At 37.5% G+C, this 15,682-nt stretch overlaps 1 protein-coding gene across 2 annotated transcripts in view; it reads left to right on the plus strand.

The window, feature by feature from the left end:
- Positions 1 to 494: 494 nt before the first annotated feature.
- kdm4b (lysine (K)-specific demethylase 4B) overlaps positions 495 to 15,682 on the plus strand; it is a 64,812-nt gene continuing 49,624 nt past the window's right edge. For both annotated transcript variants that reach the window (XM_038291627.1, XM_038291628.1), the window contains exons 1-5: positions 495 to 652; positions 3,311 to 3,767; positions 3,959 to 4,134; positions 5,535 to 5,649; positions 6,116 to 6,309. In XM_038291627.1, coding sequence (XP_038147555.1) covers positions 3,336 to 3,767; positions 3,959 to 4,134; positions 5,535 to 5,649; positions 6,116 to 6,309 — 917 coding nt within the window. In that variant the 5' untranslated portion in view covers positions 495 to 652; positions 3,311 to 3,335. The remainder of the gene's footprint in view (positions 653 to 3,310; positions 3,768 to 3,958; positions 4,135 to 5,534; positions 5,650 to 6,115; positions 6,310 to 15,682) is intronic.

Genomic DNA, 15,682 nt, shown 5'->3' on the forward strand with positions numbered 1-15,682 from the left:
ACTTTTTTTTTTCTTTCTGAAATTGTAAAAAATGTTTTAGACAGTTTTTAGATTACGTTCGTAGTTTTAGCATTCACTGCACATGTTTCGTGCAAAATGTGTCATTGTTCAATAAAATACTTTGAAAATATTTCATTGGCTTTAATTTTTATGTGTTGATTAGTCGACAGAACATTTTGTCTTGATGTGTTATTTAATTTCATACACTATGTGTAATGAATATTTTTACACTCATGATTAACGCAGAATGGGATATAATACATGGTCCTGGAAAGGCTTTTTACCTTTGAGGAGCAATATCGAAAATGGTTTGTTTGCGTAAGTGTTTTTAATGACTGCAGAACATCGCTAAAAAGTGTGCGTACGTGCTTTGTATCTGGTTGGTAGGCTACTGGCGTATGATGATGAAGGCAGTAGGTGTGAGATCTGATTTGCTGCTTTGTCTGTCAATCATCCGATAAACCAATGAGATTTCAGTAGGAAACACCCACCTTAACCCCTTTCAGCCAATCGCCAACGACTAAAGTGGGGGCCTAAACCCACAAACGGATCTCAGACAGCTACTTGCTAATGCTAAAAGAAAATCGATAAACCAAAACGAAACCAATTCGTTTCAGCAAAGTAAAGCGAGGCCGTTAATCTGCTGCAGGAGGTAATGTGTCAGAAACTATTTTGACTATAGGAAAGCATATATGTTTAATTCTTTAATTGTACCGTGCTTTCTGTCGTCGCGACGTTTTGTTTGTTTTTTTTCCGCAACTGCAGATATGGTTAGCCAGAAGCTAGCTACTTTCATTACAGCTGTAAATAATCCAACCAGGGTTGGTCTCGAAGCAATCACACACCTAAACAGACTAAACATTGTATTTATTTGATCAGATATTCATTTTTGGTAATCGCAATCGCTAAGTGCGGCGGGATTTTATCTGCCGTTATATTGTATAAAATGCTAGTAATGTCAACTGAACACAGCAACCTCTGCCGCTAGCAGCAACAGTAGTGTAATGAATTCTTTCTGCACCAAGCCCGTGTTATTTTTGGTTTGCATCGAGCTTGCAACGTCTATAAAGCATAAAAACATACCTTTAAAGAGTATTTGCGTAAAATGCCGTTTAAGGAAGTAAAGGTGCAATATGGAAGTATCGGGCCTAGATGGAGTTAAAGGGACCATAAGGCCTCTTTATGTTGTTGTTTTTTTGGAAAGCAGCGATTCTTTCAACATTTGAATCGCTGTCAGTTAGGGAAAAGGAGCTGACCTATTTATGGAAAAACAAAAAACATTGTTATAAAACGATGGTTTTATTTGTGAAAGGTAATGTTAGAAAGTTGCCATTTGTTCAGTGCGTTTGTTCACTGTTAAGTATAGTATAATTTTTATCTACATTTTAATATCAGTTCAGCTGCTCGAAACCTCATTAGATATTTATTTATTTTTATATAAATCCCAAGTCGTAACACCTTTTGCTTGAACTTTAAGCAGGAAGTCTCTTTTCTCATGTTTCAATGTGACGCTTTGTGGTATTTTGTGTAAAAATAACTGAAAAGCTGTGTTCAATATTTTTTTTTCTTTACAAGTGTGACATCTTAATTTGTGCACCACATAATAGAAGCTAAACGAGACTTTGTTCTATACCAATATTTGTTGAACTGCTCTGGGACTTTAGGACCAACCAGAACTTTTATGTCCTTAAGTAACATTTGTTGAGCCATGAAAGATGTATTTACACTGCAAACTTTGCCAACTATAAATAAACCCATGATAGATCCTGAGGTGTTTTCATCTAGTTAAATAGCAATATACAAATCCAAGATTTCCACAGGTTCTTTATTCTTCCATTAACCTGTTTGTGGCGCATGTTCACCACTTCAACAAGTGCTTCCCTCGTTCTGGCTTTCACTGACTAATACTTGAGCTACAAGGTGTTACATTGGGAAAGATGCAGTTTTGGAATACATACAATGGCAATTTAATCGAGAAAAACATTCAAAATGCTTATAAAGTTGTTTTCTGATGATGGGTTGTTGTAATTTAGTCTTAGATTTTCACATTTTAGAACAGTTTGTGTAATTGCTCTTAATCTTGCAAGAAATTAGCTAATCCAAGTCAAAAATGTAGAGATCTGATATATGTAGTGATCCTGATCACTAGTGGCAGATCTGTTCAGTCTAATAATTTAAAGTTGGGTTAAAGATCTTTTAGAACAGCAGGAAGGTTTACCACTTTATGGTCATTTGCGTTGGACTTAATAAATACTCCAGGTTTAAACCTTTACAGTTGCACGTTTGTTGCCATTATGGAATTTGTCCTATTAAAACGATTTATTGTTTTTATAAGTTCCTTTTTCTGACCTTATGCTAATCTCAAGTGGCTTTTTTTGATATACATGTGTATTTCCCTACATATACAACTTGCTAAGATAATCAACAGTAATGATGAGGAAACAGAGCTCTGGTTTCGGAAACATCTCAGATCTATAGATATCCAAGCATAGATGTTAGACTGAAAATTGAAAATTTGGATCTGTGCATCCCTTAATTTGATGGGCACCATCCTCTTCAGTTTGTTTTTTTAAGGTTTCTTGTTAAAAAATGATTCTGAATTACATGAAATATTTGCTCATATGGCTCTGAGGATCTGTAATATTTTTATGGAAACAAACCTCATAGAATTAAAATGCATTTAATAAATTTTTTTCTAAGATGCTGAAAAAATCACAAACATATATGCAGTAGTCCTTTGACTGATTAACTTAATGGGTACACCACTGAAGAGTGTGAAAAAGTCTTTTTTAAGGGTAACAAAAAAAAAAAACTGAACAAAAGCACCAACTGTGACACAAGTGTAAAGTTATTTCTGCCTTAGGTTAACAGCTGAGCTTTACATTTATTTCGTATCACCTTTGAGTTAAAGTAGGTCATTTCAGCTAACAATAGTTGATAGTCAAGTACTTTATAGCTGGTTATTGAAGATGTGGTTGATTGGCTAATCAACAGCATTAACTCCATCTAGGCCTGATACTTCCATATTGCACATTTACTTCCTTAAAATGGCATTTTACGCTAAGACTCTTTAATTGTATATTGTTTTTATGCCTGATAGGCGTTGCAAACTCATTGCAGACCAAATGTATCTCATATGCTATTAAGAATGCAAAACTGTTTTTTTCTTGAATGTCACTTGGTCCTACACAGAAAATAATTACTCTGTTTGTTTTGGAAGGTGGAATTTGATATTTAATATACTGATTGATTGTGACCACACCTAACTGTGAAGTTTACTTAAATGTTGTTTGTTTTTGTTTTTCTGCAGCCAACAGATTTTCCTGCAATCCTTCATGAATCTGATTGATCCCGACAAGTCCACCGACAGCATGTCGGCTCCTAACCCAGCACCTGCTGCACCCCCTACTGCACCCCCTGATCCTGGCCCAGTCGCCTTTCCTGCTCTCGGCTCCAGCCCAGCCCAAGATCAGGTTCCCATGCGAGAGCCAGTACCTCAAACAACCAGTGACCCAGTGACCTCAGATCAAGATACTGCTCCAGTTCTGCCTGTAGACCAGGATGGGGCTTTAAAACCTGTTCCAGGTTTTGAGCCACCTATAAATCCACAAGTAGGACCAGTTCCACCACCGTTGCCACCAGCTGCTGCCAAGAACCCCAGCTGCAAGATCATGACTTTCAGGCCTACTATGGAGGAGTTTAAAGACTTTGCCCAATACATTGTCTACATGGAGAGTCAAGGGGCTCATCGTGCAGGCCTGGCAAAGGTAATGGATCCATAAAATATGCACTCACCAAGTTATGCTTTTCCACACAATCACTCTTTTAATTTTCTGCCCTTAATTAAAGCTTAGGGTAAGATTTTTTTAGTAAAACATTTCGATCCCAAAGGATAATGTAGGTTACCTCGGTATCCATTATCTACATGTAAGTGCTAAATCTCTTTTTCAATGTTTAGGTGATTCCTCCAGAGGGCTGGAAACCTCGAAAGTCCTATGATGCCATTGAAGACATGGTGATTCCAGCACCTATAATGCAGGTGGTAACTGGCCAGTCTGGACTGTTTACCCAGTACAACATTCAGAAGAAATCTATGACCGTTGGCGAATATCGCAAACTAGCCAACAGCAAGAAGTGAGTTTCCTTTTCTGATGTATTTGTAAATTATCAGGTGATGAAAAAGACTTAGCGACACAGATCTTCCTCTTATCTGTCTCTCATGAAAATACCTCACCTATCAGCAACTTTATTATTTATTTACTAATTATTGATGAGGTTTTTGTCAATCATCCATCATAAGGTTTATACTTTATCTTAAACTAAAGTAGATTGAAGCCCAAAGCTATTAACGTTTTTATTTCTAAAACGGTTCCTCTGCTTACACTGAAAACAAATGACCTGTTTTATACCAGTATTTGATCTGAATGATAAGAAATAATAGTTTGATCAATTTTTTTAGATTTTAAACTAAAATACAGAATCATAACAACTGAAGAAAATTAAGTTTTGGTGGCTTATAGCTGTGAAAAGAATTCAGTTTCGCTAAAAGGCTGCTTGCAGCAAAAGAGAGACCTGGATAATTATGTATGCATTTTCAGATAGGAGTACTTGTTTAACTCATACCTTTTTTTTTTAACCATATTTAAATCATAATTATTTAAAACAGAATTATATTTTAATTCAAAATTTTTTTTTTGCGGTCAACTAAAGGTGAAATTGTCTCGAAAATTAAAAATTTTCTCAAATAACCTTGTTGAAACTTGCCTATAACTAAAATTATTCATTCAAATGCAGAATACCATAAATTATGAAATCATAAAACTTGGTGCCCTACATCAATTTTGGATAAAATAACAAAAGATCTACAATATAAACACATTAAAATTTTTTTCTTTTTCTCCATTTGGTTTAGAAGAAAAATATCAATATGAATGAACTCTTGCTAATTGCTCATATTTTACTTTTCTAAACTACTGAATGTTAGGGTACTGTACTACATTTAAAAACAAAAAAATCTTTTTTAGAAACTGTTCAATTAGTCATTTCATTTTTCTTTTGACTTTTAGCAATGATCCCGGACTCATTGAAGATCTTAAAAAAGGACTTTTATGGAGATTTTAGCAAAGAAAAAAAGAGGTTATTCTTTTTGTAGAAAATTAATGTTTGTATTTTACACAATGTTAAAGGCGGTAGCTTAATATGGGTAACTGACCAAGATAACCTGTTAACTACTGAGCACAGCTACCGCAGCACTAATCCAGCTCTGCCTTTATATGATGGTCTTGCAGTTACTTTGTTCACCAAAAACAGATCTTTTCAGTTTTGTTATCGATCAAGTAAAACTACATGGATCACTAGACACTGTATTATGTTATTACCGTTGTCCCTGTAACCACAGTGTTCATCGTGGCAACGTTCAGCCAATCTTAGAGTATTACGTCACTGGTATACGCAGCGCCGGAGCAAATCCGACCACCCGCACAAATCTGGTACCTACAACGGTCTTTGAAAACTTTGCCTTCTTGTTTTTGCAGATACTGCACACCACGCCACAAAGACTTCGATGACCTGGAGAGGAAGTACTGGAAGAACCTGACTTTTGTTTCACCCATTTATGGAGCTGATGTCAGCGGCTCAATCTATGATGAGGTGAGGGATATTTTTGTCCCTAAAGTGTGCAAATAGCTCAGCAATTAGGACCTATAATGGATCTATTAATAAAAGAAGACCATAACTTATCATACTAACATTGGTATTGCTTGGGAACACAGTAAACTTAACAACTATTATTTAAACATCTGAGAGTTGACAATATGCTGATAAAATGTTGGCTTGATACGGGATAAACATTTAAAACTTTGAATGGTTTCATAACAAAAATCTGTTAACAACCATTTTTCTACCAATTTACCTCAATAAAACTTCTGGTGGCTGCAGGGAAGATACTAACAATAGATATTTTACTGACGCTCAAAAATTGGTAACTATTTCTGTCAGCTTTTAGCATGAGCACAGATATGTGATAGAAACACATCTGATTTCAGAAACGCAAAAGTAAAAGGACTGTGAACCTTTTAAGATGCACCTATTCTGAAACACATGCTTTATTGTCCAGGACATTCAAGAGTGGAACATTGGCCACCTTAACACTCTGTTGGACATGGTGGAGCAGGAGTGCGGTATCGTCATCGAAGGAGTCAACACGCCGTACCTGTACTTCGGCATGTGGAAGACCACCTTCGCTTGGCACACCGAGGACATGGACCTCTACAGTATAAACTATCTGCACTTCGGGCAGCCGAAGTCCTGGTCAGTCCTTTTTGTTTTAACCATGTGCAGATTGCAAAATTGTTTTATAGCTGTATTTTGTCCCAAGACTATTATTATGATCATATATGATTTATCATTTTTTTTTCTTTATTTCTGTTTGTACTGTTAGACTAGTTATTTTATCTGTTAAAACATGAAAAACAGACCTGAAATCTTGAATCTCCAACCTTCCATTAATATTTAATTTTATTTAAGACCAGCAGCCTGGTCCCAGGTGAGATTTTGGAGCAAATAGTAGCACCATCTAGTGTTCATAGTTTGCACAAACATCCATGTCAGACTTAATTAAGAATTACAGAAATGCTATGTACATTTTGTGTCTGCAAAGTTTTTATTTTAATTTAAAGCAATTTATGCCATGCATTCAAAGCTTAGAAGAAAGTATTGATATTCCAAAGCACTTTTTTATTCCATAATTCATTAATAAATGTTACAATAGGATGTATTTAGTAACAGTGATATCACTTTAAACACATTTCCAGTATTTTGATCTGAATTATAGTCTATGATTACAGTATTTGTCACTGACTGAGGTTTAGGTCAGTTCATTTAAGTCTAAAAGAAACAGCTACATGATTGCTTTAAGTTTGATGTATCTGCGAGGTCTTTCCAGCCATTTGTGATAGTTTTTGGTTTCCATGGCCCTCTGTACAGCATCCATGTGGAGAGCATTTTCGCACCACATACCTAGAAACATTTGTAGCCATACAGATAGCTCCACATGGAAAAAACATGGCGAGCGTGTAACAGCTCTTACTGGTGAGGATTCAAAAATGTAAACGTCTGAAGACCTTTCTGATTTAGCACATAAATATCACCATCATCAACAGAAAAATAGGAGAAATCGTAGAAAGAAATGTAGAGCCCTATAATTTCTGCGATCACGGAATCGCGGACTGAATCGCGGAATTGGCAAATTAACGCGGAATCTAGTGTAAACGCCGAATTTCTACATTTGAAATGAAATACTGTTTTTGTTTGGGAGAAGAATGTAGATCGGGGGGGAAATGCACACCGGGGACGCAAATCTGGGCGACACAACCCCTCCCGCTCCGTCATTTCCGCTCACCCTCCCCCATCAAAACATTGAAAAAATGGCAAAGTGGCCCTCCACAGCTCCGCTTTCGGCGAAAAAGTTGAGAAACACGACGCTAAGCCCTGAGTACAGAGCCGAGCAGTTCCCTCGTGACTTTTACGTGTCAGGTGAACTATTGTTTTGCAAGTTTTGTCAACATTCCATTGATTGGAAGCACAAAAATACATACAGAAAAAGGAAAAATCGGAATTTGGGAAAAAATAAAACGGATTTTATAGGGCTCTAGAAATGACTTATCACTCTTGGATGGCATGGAACGGCAGCTTTGAAAAATGGCCGTTTTTTTCTACTTCCTCGTGTAGTGTGGTGTTGCCAGCTTGCAGTTTGCACTGAAAACCAGTTAGTTTCACCTGGTTTAATTTTGTAAAAAATCTTCTTTAATGAACTTTTTGCTATCTGATTATTAATCGTTTGATCAAAAAAAAAATTATCGATAGAAATAATCGATTTGCAAACTAATTCTTGGTTGCAGCCCTAATTGGAAGAGTATTAAATAATAATTATAGTTTCAAGATTGTAAAAATCTCAAGAGTGTGGGTAGGGCTATAGACATATAAAATGATGAAAAAACAGTAACGGGGGAAACTGAAAGAGGCAAGAACCTATGGACTCAGTAATATCAAGAAGGAGAGATGATCATCTGGTTAACTGTGCATTTCTTTTGTGAAGCTTTTTGCTGTAAATAAAAACAGTTAATTGTATTTTCTTTTATATTTTTTGTATATTATTTCTGAAGATGTTATTTTAGAGGAGTTTTATAGGCTTGATAGAATAATTCCAGTTGGCAGAGGCTAATACATCTGTTATGGACCTTTTGGCAGTTTTGTTTTAGACTTTTATATTTTTAATATCTATGGTAATCAGAGTTATAATATGTAGACCAGAATATAAGAAATATATGCTTTGGCCATAGCATCCAGCCCTACATTAGACTATGTTTAAAATATATCTGTAGTTCTTGGTTGGGTAAAGCCAACCTTTTTTGCATTTCAAAGGTTCCCCCTCTCAATGTGCCTTTGGGCAAAGCACTTAGCCCCCATGTTGTCTCATGTATCTGCTTATCTATGTATGAAAGTGTGCATGTCAGAGAATATGTTAGTGTTGATGTGGCTATAATGGAAATCATTTTGAGTGGTAAGTATGATTAGATAGGCTCCACATAAAATCAGTCCATTCAACAGTTACTTTGCTTTTTAAAATGTAATTCTTCTTATTTATTTTTTTTTTTACATGAATTACTTGATTGGGTTTATTGCACTTAAAAAAGGAGTTTTGGTAACCTTTTAAGTGAGTTTAATAGCCTACGAAGCAATCCATGATAAAACTGTTCAGAAAATATAAATTTTAACCTACCGTATACAGAGCTAAAATTATTCTTGGCAGGTCCGTTATTGATCTTTTTTGTGTGAATCTTATAGACCAGCAGAGTTTTGTGGTCTGCAGATGCAGAGTACCTGATATTTGGTGTAATATAAGAGAAAAGAAGTTAGTGTGGGTGGGTGTGCTCCTGTCCAGGGATCAGAGTGAGGACCATTTTTCCGACTTCACAATTATGTTGAGGAGCAGTCGTTATAAAGTGAGGAAATTTTGCTGGTTCTGTTTTGCTAACAGTTTTAAGGTTAAGGTGTCAGTTGGATTAGGATAGAGAGACATGCATTGGTAATGCATATGTTTAGGCTTATTTTTAGGGTTAGGGCATTGATAACAACTAAAAACCAATAGGAGTGAACAAATGGTCCTCATTACATATAGCAAGACAAGTATGTGTGTAATGGTGATTTGATTTGAAAGAGCTAGTATATTTAGTTAAGATTTCTCTCTTTTTTTTTTTTTACTTTCTGGTTAATATTTTGCACACCTAAAAATTCAACATGCAATGTCATCCACAGCTAATGCGTTATATGCATTAATCTTCTGATCTACCGATTACCACCACATATAGTAATCGGTGATGTTTGTGCTTTTACTACACTTTTCTGTTTTGTGCATCATTTTTTATTTGCTTTGTTATTCTCATGAATGTCAGGGTTTCTTCACCAAAATAGTCTCTTTTCTTTAGGTTGTTGTGTGCGATTTTGAACAGTCTCCTTCCCTCCTCGATGTTTTCCATCTTAGGAGCTGCAGGAGGGAGGCAGAGCCGATCCAGCTTTCTGAATTACAGTGTTATCTGTGCGTGCATTTGTTGTTGTTTCCAAGCTTTTCGCTATCCTCACAGTATGCTCTCCCACTCTGCACGGTCACCTCCTCCTATCTGTCCTGTCTTCTGTCTCTTGTTCCCCTCCTGGTGTGGTGTAGGATGTCTGTTACAGTTTTCTGCTGTGATGAGATCTCATTAAAATCAATGATTTCCATTTTCACAGCCCTCACTGAGGGTGGGTATGTTTTGCCATAACTCACTGTCGAGCTGTAAGCACTATGTGTGATTAAAACTAGATTCATGAAGCATTTTGGAAAACATTTTGATGCTAAAACTGAGATGTTTGGTGTCTGCAGTGGTAGTTTCTATGTGACAAAGTAGCAATTTTCATTTTTTTTTTTTTTATTCCTTCTTACATTTATTTTTTATCTGGCTTATATAGTTTCATTATGTAGTTTTAAGATTCACCTTATGATAGTGGCTTTTCTTTTGAGATTCAGGCTTTTTCATTTCTATATGAACAACATTGGAAAATATTGATTTCCATCCTTCCTGCTGTGAGCTGTCATAATTATTACTTGGAGTGGAAGACTGGGAGTAAAGAGTCATTATAAAAATGTTTTTCACCATCTTCAAACAAAGATGAAGAAAAAATGGTTCCTTCAGATTTGAAAAAGGTTATTTATCTAGAACCGGAGCACTGTTAAAGAAATAATAAATTTAAATAGATTAAAATAGAATAATTTAACATAAATGCATGTTTCAATGACATCCTCTTCCTTTTAATGAACCATTTAAAAGCGTAATATCAACATTATATCCATCATTATTATAATTTTTTATTAACTGCCTGACAGAATGACCAAACCGTACAGCTATTTCACCGTATTTTGAACTTCACTTAAATGAACTCTGATGTCAGTTAAATGACTCTGCTTGAAATAGATTTGTGGTCCTTAGCTAGGATTCTGATTTAAAACTCAAAATGAAGCATTAAAAGGACCTACATTATTTATTTTTACAAATAAAATTTACAGTGGCTTTAAAAATGCATAGTCGTATTTATAGCACTGTGCGAACCCAGAAGTCAGGCATTTGATCTCCGTAATATAAGGCGATATACTCCAAGTGTCCTTCCTGATAGTGTTTTGGTGGTCCTTTTTTAAGTGGTTATGGCGATGAGCAGACTTAAATGGATGTGGTACCAGAAAGAAGAACTACCAGAAAGCCAGATGGCGACAATTGATGTAGCAACATTAAAAAGCCCAACCTTCCTGCAATGTGCCATGGTAAAACAACAGCTTGGCGCTGTCAAAGACCAATGGAGCCACAGCAATCCTACGTTGTAGTGAAGCTCCCAAGAGCCTCCTATCTGAACATCAAGGAAAAAGAAAAGCTGTGTTCTTAAATATATACGGGGACACAACCTCAAGGTCAGAATCGATCAATCGATCAATCATGTTTTGTGTGCTTTGACTTCTGAGACTAAGAACAGTGCTGTCATCACTAGTATAAGCATTTATAAATGTGTACTCAATCCACCCACTAAGCAGCCACATTTGAGTGTCTTGTCTGCTCCAGCTCTGTGCAGAGATCACCAATGCTTGTACTGTATTCCCAACACTATTGGAGTCTAATTCATCCTAGAATCACTTTTTTTTTTGTTTTTTTTTTCATGCCAGATCTTTGACTTTTCTTTATTATTTCTAAGCTGCTAACTGGCTTAGCCTCAGTAGGCTGCTTCTGAGTTTACCCATATTTGCACATGTGCAGTATCATACATCCTTTTTTTATTGATAATGCACACAAAGGTCATTATTTAATAACAAACTGAGCAAAAATGAAGCATAAAAAACATAAATTGCAATTAATATGCTGTCAGTATAGAATATTCTTTAAGAAATAGTATGCTGGTCAGCAATTCAATATATATAAAAAATGCCAAATAATGTCTCATTGCAACTTTTGAAAAATCCATATTTAATGTAGGACAGTATAAGTCAAGTTAAAAGGCATTTAAAAAAATAAAACAAACACTTGTTTGGTGACCTGTAGAAACCTTCCGGTGGATGTTTATCATATTTTAATTTTTTTTTTTCTTTTGGAAATTTGCATTTAAAAAAGTAAACAAACATTTAAGCTTCAGCATGCCCCATGGCACAAGGATAGAGCACAGTAACATCCCTTTACTGTTAGGATCGTTCCTGTTATCTGCTTCATGCCTGCTATCTCTCGACTTGTTGCTGCCTGAATAAACCACAGACAAGCCTCAGCATGTCGTAGGCAGTAGGTCTTTCTAATTTGTTTTTACTTAGTTTTTCTACAGCTGAACTTATTTCTAATCACCTTACTGATCCTGAAAATAGCTGACTTTAAATTATTGTTAATAAAGCAGCAACACATGCAAAGCTTTTACTTGCAAAAAATCAGATTTTTCTGATTTTTATTTTTTGCATACCACTTTTTGGGGTCAGAACTTGGAGCGTGTCTAATCCTGGAAGATATTTAACATTTTGATAAGCCAAGTAAAAGGAATTACAGAAAACATTCTCATAAACGAACTACTTAAAGCATCTGTAAGGCCCCACAGTTTTCGAGTAATCATTACAGTTGCCATTGGGAATGAAAAGAAAATGGCTTTTATAGCTGATCTTATTTATTGTAAAGCAAATATCTACTGAGGTTTATTATTGACTTAAGTCTTAGTTCTTTGTATTTAACTCTTATTAGGTCTTGCATTACTCATGCCATTTTTTAAAAGCTCATTAGCTCTCAGATTGACGGACCTTTCAGCTCTATATTAGCACTCTAAAGAGCTCCTCTCTGCTCCGCCTTCTCTTTTTGTTCACTTTCTGTCTGATGTGTCTCCTTCACTCTCCGCCTCTCACTCTTGAGCTCTTACCAAGCCCTCCCACATCCTTTTATTTCCTGAAACCGAATCAATTTCACTTCCATAGTTGTGTGTGTGATGGGATAATTACAGCCAGTTAAACAGAGCATACTCCCTTAAAACACATTTATACACCCTCTTTGTCTTTTTCCTTTCCTTTCATAGTGCAACGATTTGTGAAATTAAGTCTATTCCCCTGGCAACTCTCCTCCCATCAAAGTCAGTCCTCATCATAACTACTGCTTCGACTTGCACACTAAGATGAACACGCTGCGGATCTCAGCCTTGACTGCCAGTCATATTTGTCCCCATTTTTACTCCATCATCGTTTTATCTTTTTATGCTGAAAGCTTCTCCATCAGCTGTGTATCCCAACATACCCAAAAAGGTCTGCTGTCAGCTGAAGGATTAGCCTTTGAACATGTGGAAGCCAGAGAAAGGCTGACGTAACTGAATTGAAAGGGAATTATATGTATATATTATAGCGTTCCTCGAACTACGCTTCTCTGAAATAGGAGTCCATCATAAACCCCCACCCCCCTCCTTGTGTAGTACAGTGGTTTTGAAATATTTGTATTTCTGAATGCAAACTGGATATAAAGGGTAATAATGGCTGTTATCTGCGGTTTGAATGCTGGGTGTGGCAATTTGGAAGGCTGAATTACAAGTTTTGTGCAGGAAAGAACTGCTGTGGGTGTTTTAGATTACAACTAACAATATAGTATTTTACAGTGATCTTTTTGGTGTGCTTTTATGAGGATGAATCTAAAAACACATGTTTGATGTTGCGGCAAAGCTTGCTTTTATTGTTTCTAAGAGACTGTGATAAAACAGGATCCATACAGAAAGCAGGGAGGTGTAAAGGAATGCAGAGCAAAAAAGCACCACTAGGTGGTGTGGTTCACAGCACCTGTACTATCATAAATGCTCATTGTGCTGCCCTCCCTATTCCAATTTGCATGCTGCACACACAAGCTCTGATGCACAGATACACTAATATTGTCTGGACTCTGAAAGTGATCTGATATGCAATGTTTAGATTTAGCAAAATGAAGAAATCCCCCAGAATGTAACCTGTTTATACATGCATTTCTTGGTGTACAGGAAGCCAACAGATGGGGAATAAGGTGTCAAAGAGAAGATGTTATGAACTGAGGCATGTATTTTTAGGAGAATATATAAGGGAAATATATGTCAAGGCCTATGGTCTCTAGCAGGAGCTAATTTTGCTTTGTGGAAGCAGCTTTCACAGCAGTTACTCTTGAATGTCTGGATTTTGCCTAAATCGGCTTTTGCACAATTGGAGGAAAAACATTTTCGGTGATTATTCTTTAACTGCTAAAGTGCAGATTCTTTAAATCAGAATTGGCCTTAATCTACCGTATTTTCACGACTATAAGGCGCACTGAAACGTCTTTTTTTTCCCTCAAAATGTGCGGTGCGCCCTATGGTGCGGTGCGCCCTATGTGTGTTGTAACTGCGACTTTTGAGACCACCTCATTGAGGAGATGATGAAAGAGTGGCTGAATGTAAGGAGGCCAGGTGTTTTTTTTCCACCCCTCACCATCGCTGTTAATATGTAACTCCATGCGTGCCCATCTCACAGCTGATGTGAAAAACAAATTAACGCTGCTCGACATCGGTGTGAACCGGACCCAGCAGGTGCAGCAGAAGCAGCGTGTTTACATGCAAAGTCAATGGTTGACGCGCATATAGGTGCAGCAAAAGGTCCCGCAGCGCATTTTGGTGCAGCACGTCGGGAGCGTTTAAGCATCTGACGCACCGCCAACGCGCTGCTGCTGCTCAGATGGAAAAATTGAAGTTTTGCTGCTGGACGCGCCGCATCAACCAATCAGAGAAGCTGATCTGGGAGCTGCCAGCGAGACAGACAGCGCTCTGATGACATGATATTAACGCAAATGGAAAAGGCTGGATGGATGCGTGGCTGAGGGAGGTGTAGCCTATGTGAGAAGACTAGGTGGTTTTTTCCACGCATCATCATCGCTGCGTGCCCATCTCACAGCCGATGTGAAAAAAAGATGAATCAAATGAACTCTGTGCTCGCCGTTATCCCGGGGGTCTGACAAAGGAGCTTCAACCGCTCGACATCGGTGTGAAGCAGCCGTTCACAGTAAGGCTGCGAGCGGCGTGGGAGCGATGGATGACAGACGGAGAGTCTGTCCACAGTTTCAGGATAAGAAGGCAGCGCCGGGCAGATTACGCCACCGTTTGCGGATGGATTGTAGATGCTTGGACTAACGTGTCTGCTGGCTCTGTTGTTCAAGCTTTCGCAAAAGCCGGCATTATTTCTGAGGAGCTGCGCTGCACGGAAAGTGACTGACAGCGAAGAAGGGGAAACTGGCATGTCTGATTTAGCGCAGCTGTTTTATTCAGAAACAGAGGAGGATGACTTTGATGGGTTTGATTAATACTTTGTAATAAATACATGAATAAAGCACAATCATACTCAGTTTTGCTCACGCTGTATTTTTCTCCCTGAAAACTTAATTCAACAGCAGCCCCGGCGCGTCTCCTCCTCTTCATCGCGGCTGCTGGCAGGTGTTTTTTCATCTAAATAATCTAAATCTTGCAGCTATATTTGCTGTGATCAGTGGGAATAAAGTAGTTTTAATATGTTTTTAAGTGAGAAAGTCCACCTGAAAACTTAATAATTGCAGTCAGTTCATCCAGATTATCTATTTCTGTCGGAGGCGCTCAGACCCCCACATACCAGCGGTGCGCTGACAGCAGAAATCTCTTCATCAGCAGCCTGTAGGCCGGGCAGCCTGGGGTTCACCGCGGCTGCTGGCAGGTGTTTTTCATCTAAATAATTTTAGCTGCAGGCACCAGGATACCGGCAATAAAAGCGAACATATTCCGTCAGCAGGTTTCAGGATTTTAAGTTAATTTAGGAGTGATCACAGCGCTGTGTCATCTGCGATGTTGGTCTGTCTCACGGTCAGCTCCCAGGTTTGATTAATACTTTGTAATAAATACATGAATAAAGCACAGTCATACTCAGTTTTGCCCCCGCTGTATTTTTAAATACGCAGTAGAGGTATTTAAAGGTAGTAGAGGACATGCACCTGTATATAAAAAACGCGCCCTATAGTCCGGTGCGCCTTATGTGTGTGTTAAATACAGAAATGGGACACATAACTGTGAGTGCGCCTTTTAGTACGGTGCGCCTTATGGTCGTGAAAATACGGTACATCGATTCTGTGCACAA

This window comes from Cyprinodon tularosa, unplaced genomic scaffold (assembly GCF_016077235.1).
Source record: "Cyprinodon tularosa strain WSP-4 unplaced genomic scaffold, ASM1607723v1 ctg30, whole genome shotgun sequence".
Taxonomy (NCBI): Eukaryota; Metazoa; Chordata; class Actinopteri; order Cyprinodontiformes; family Cyprinodontidae; genus Cyprinodon; species Cyprinodon tularosa.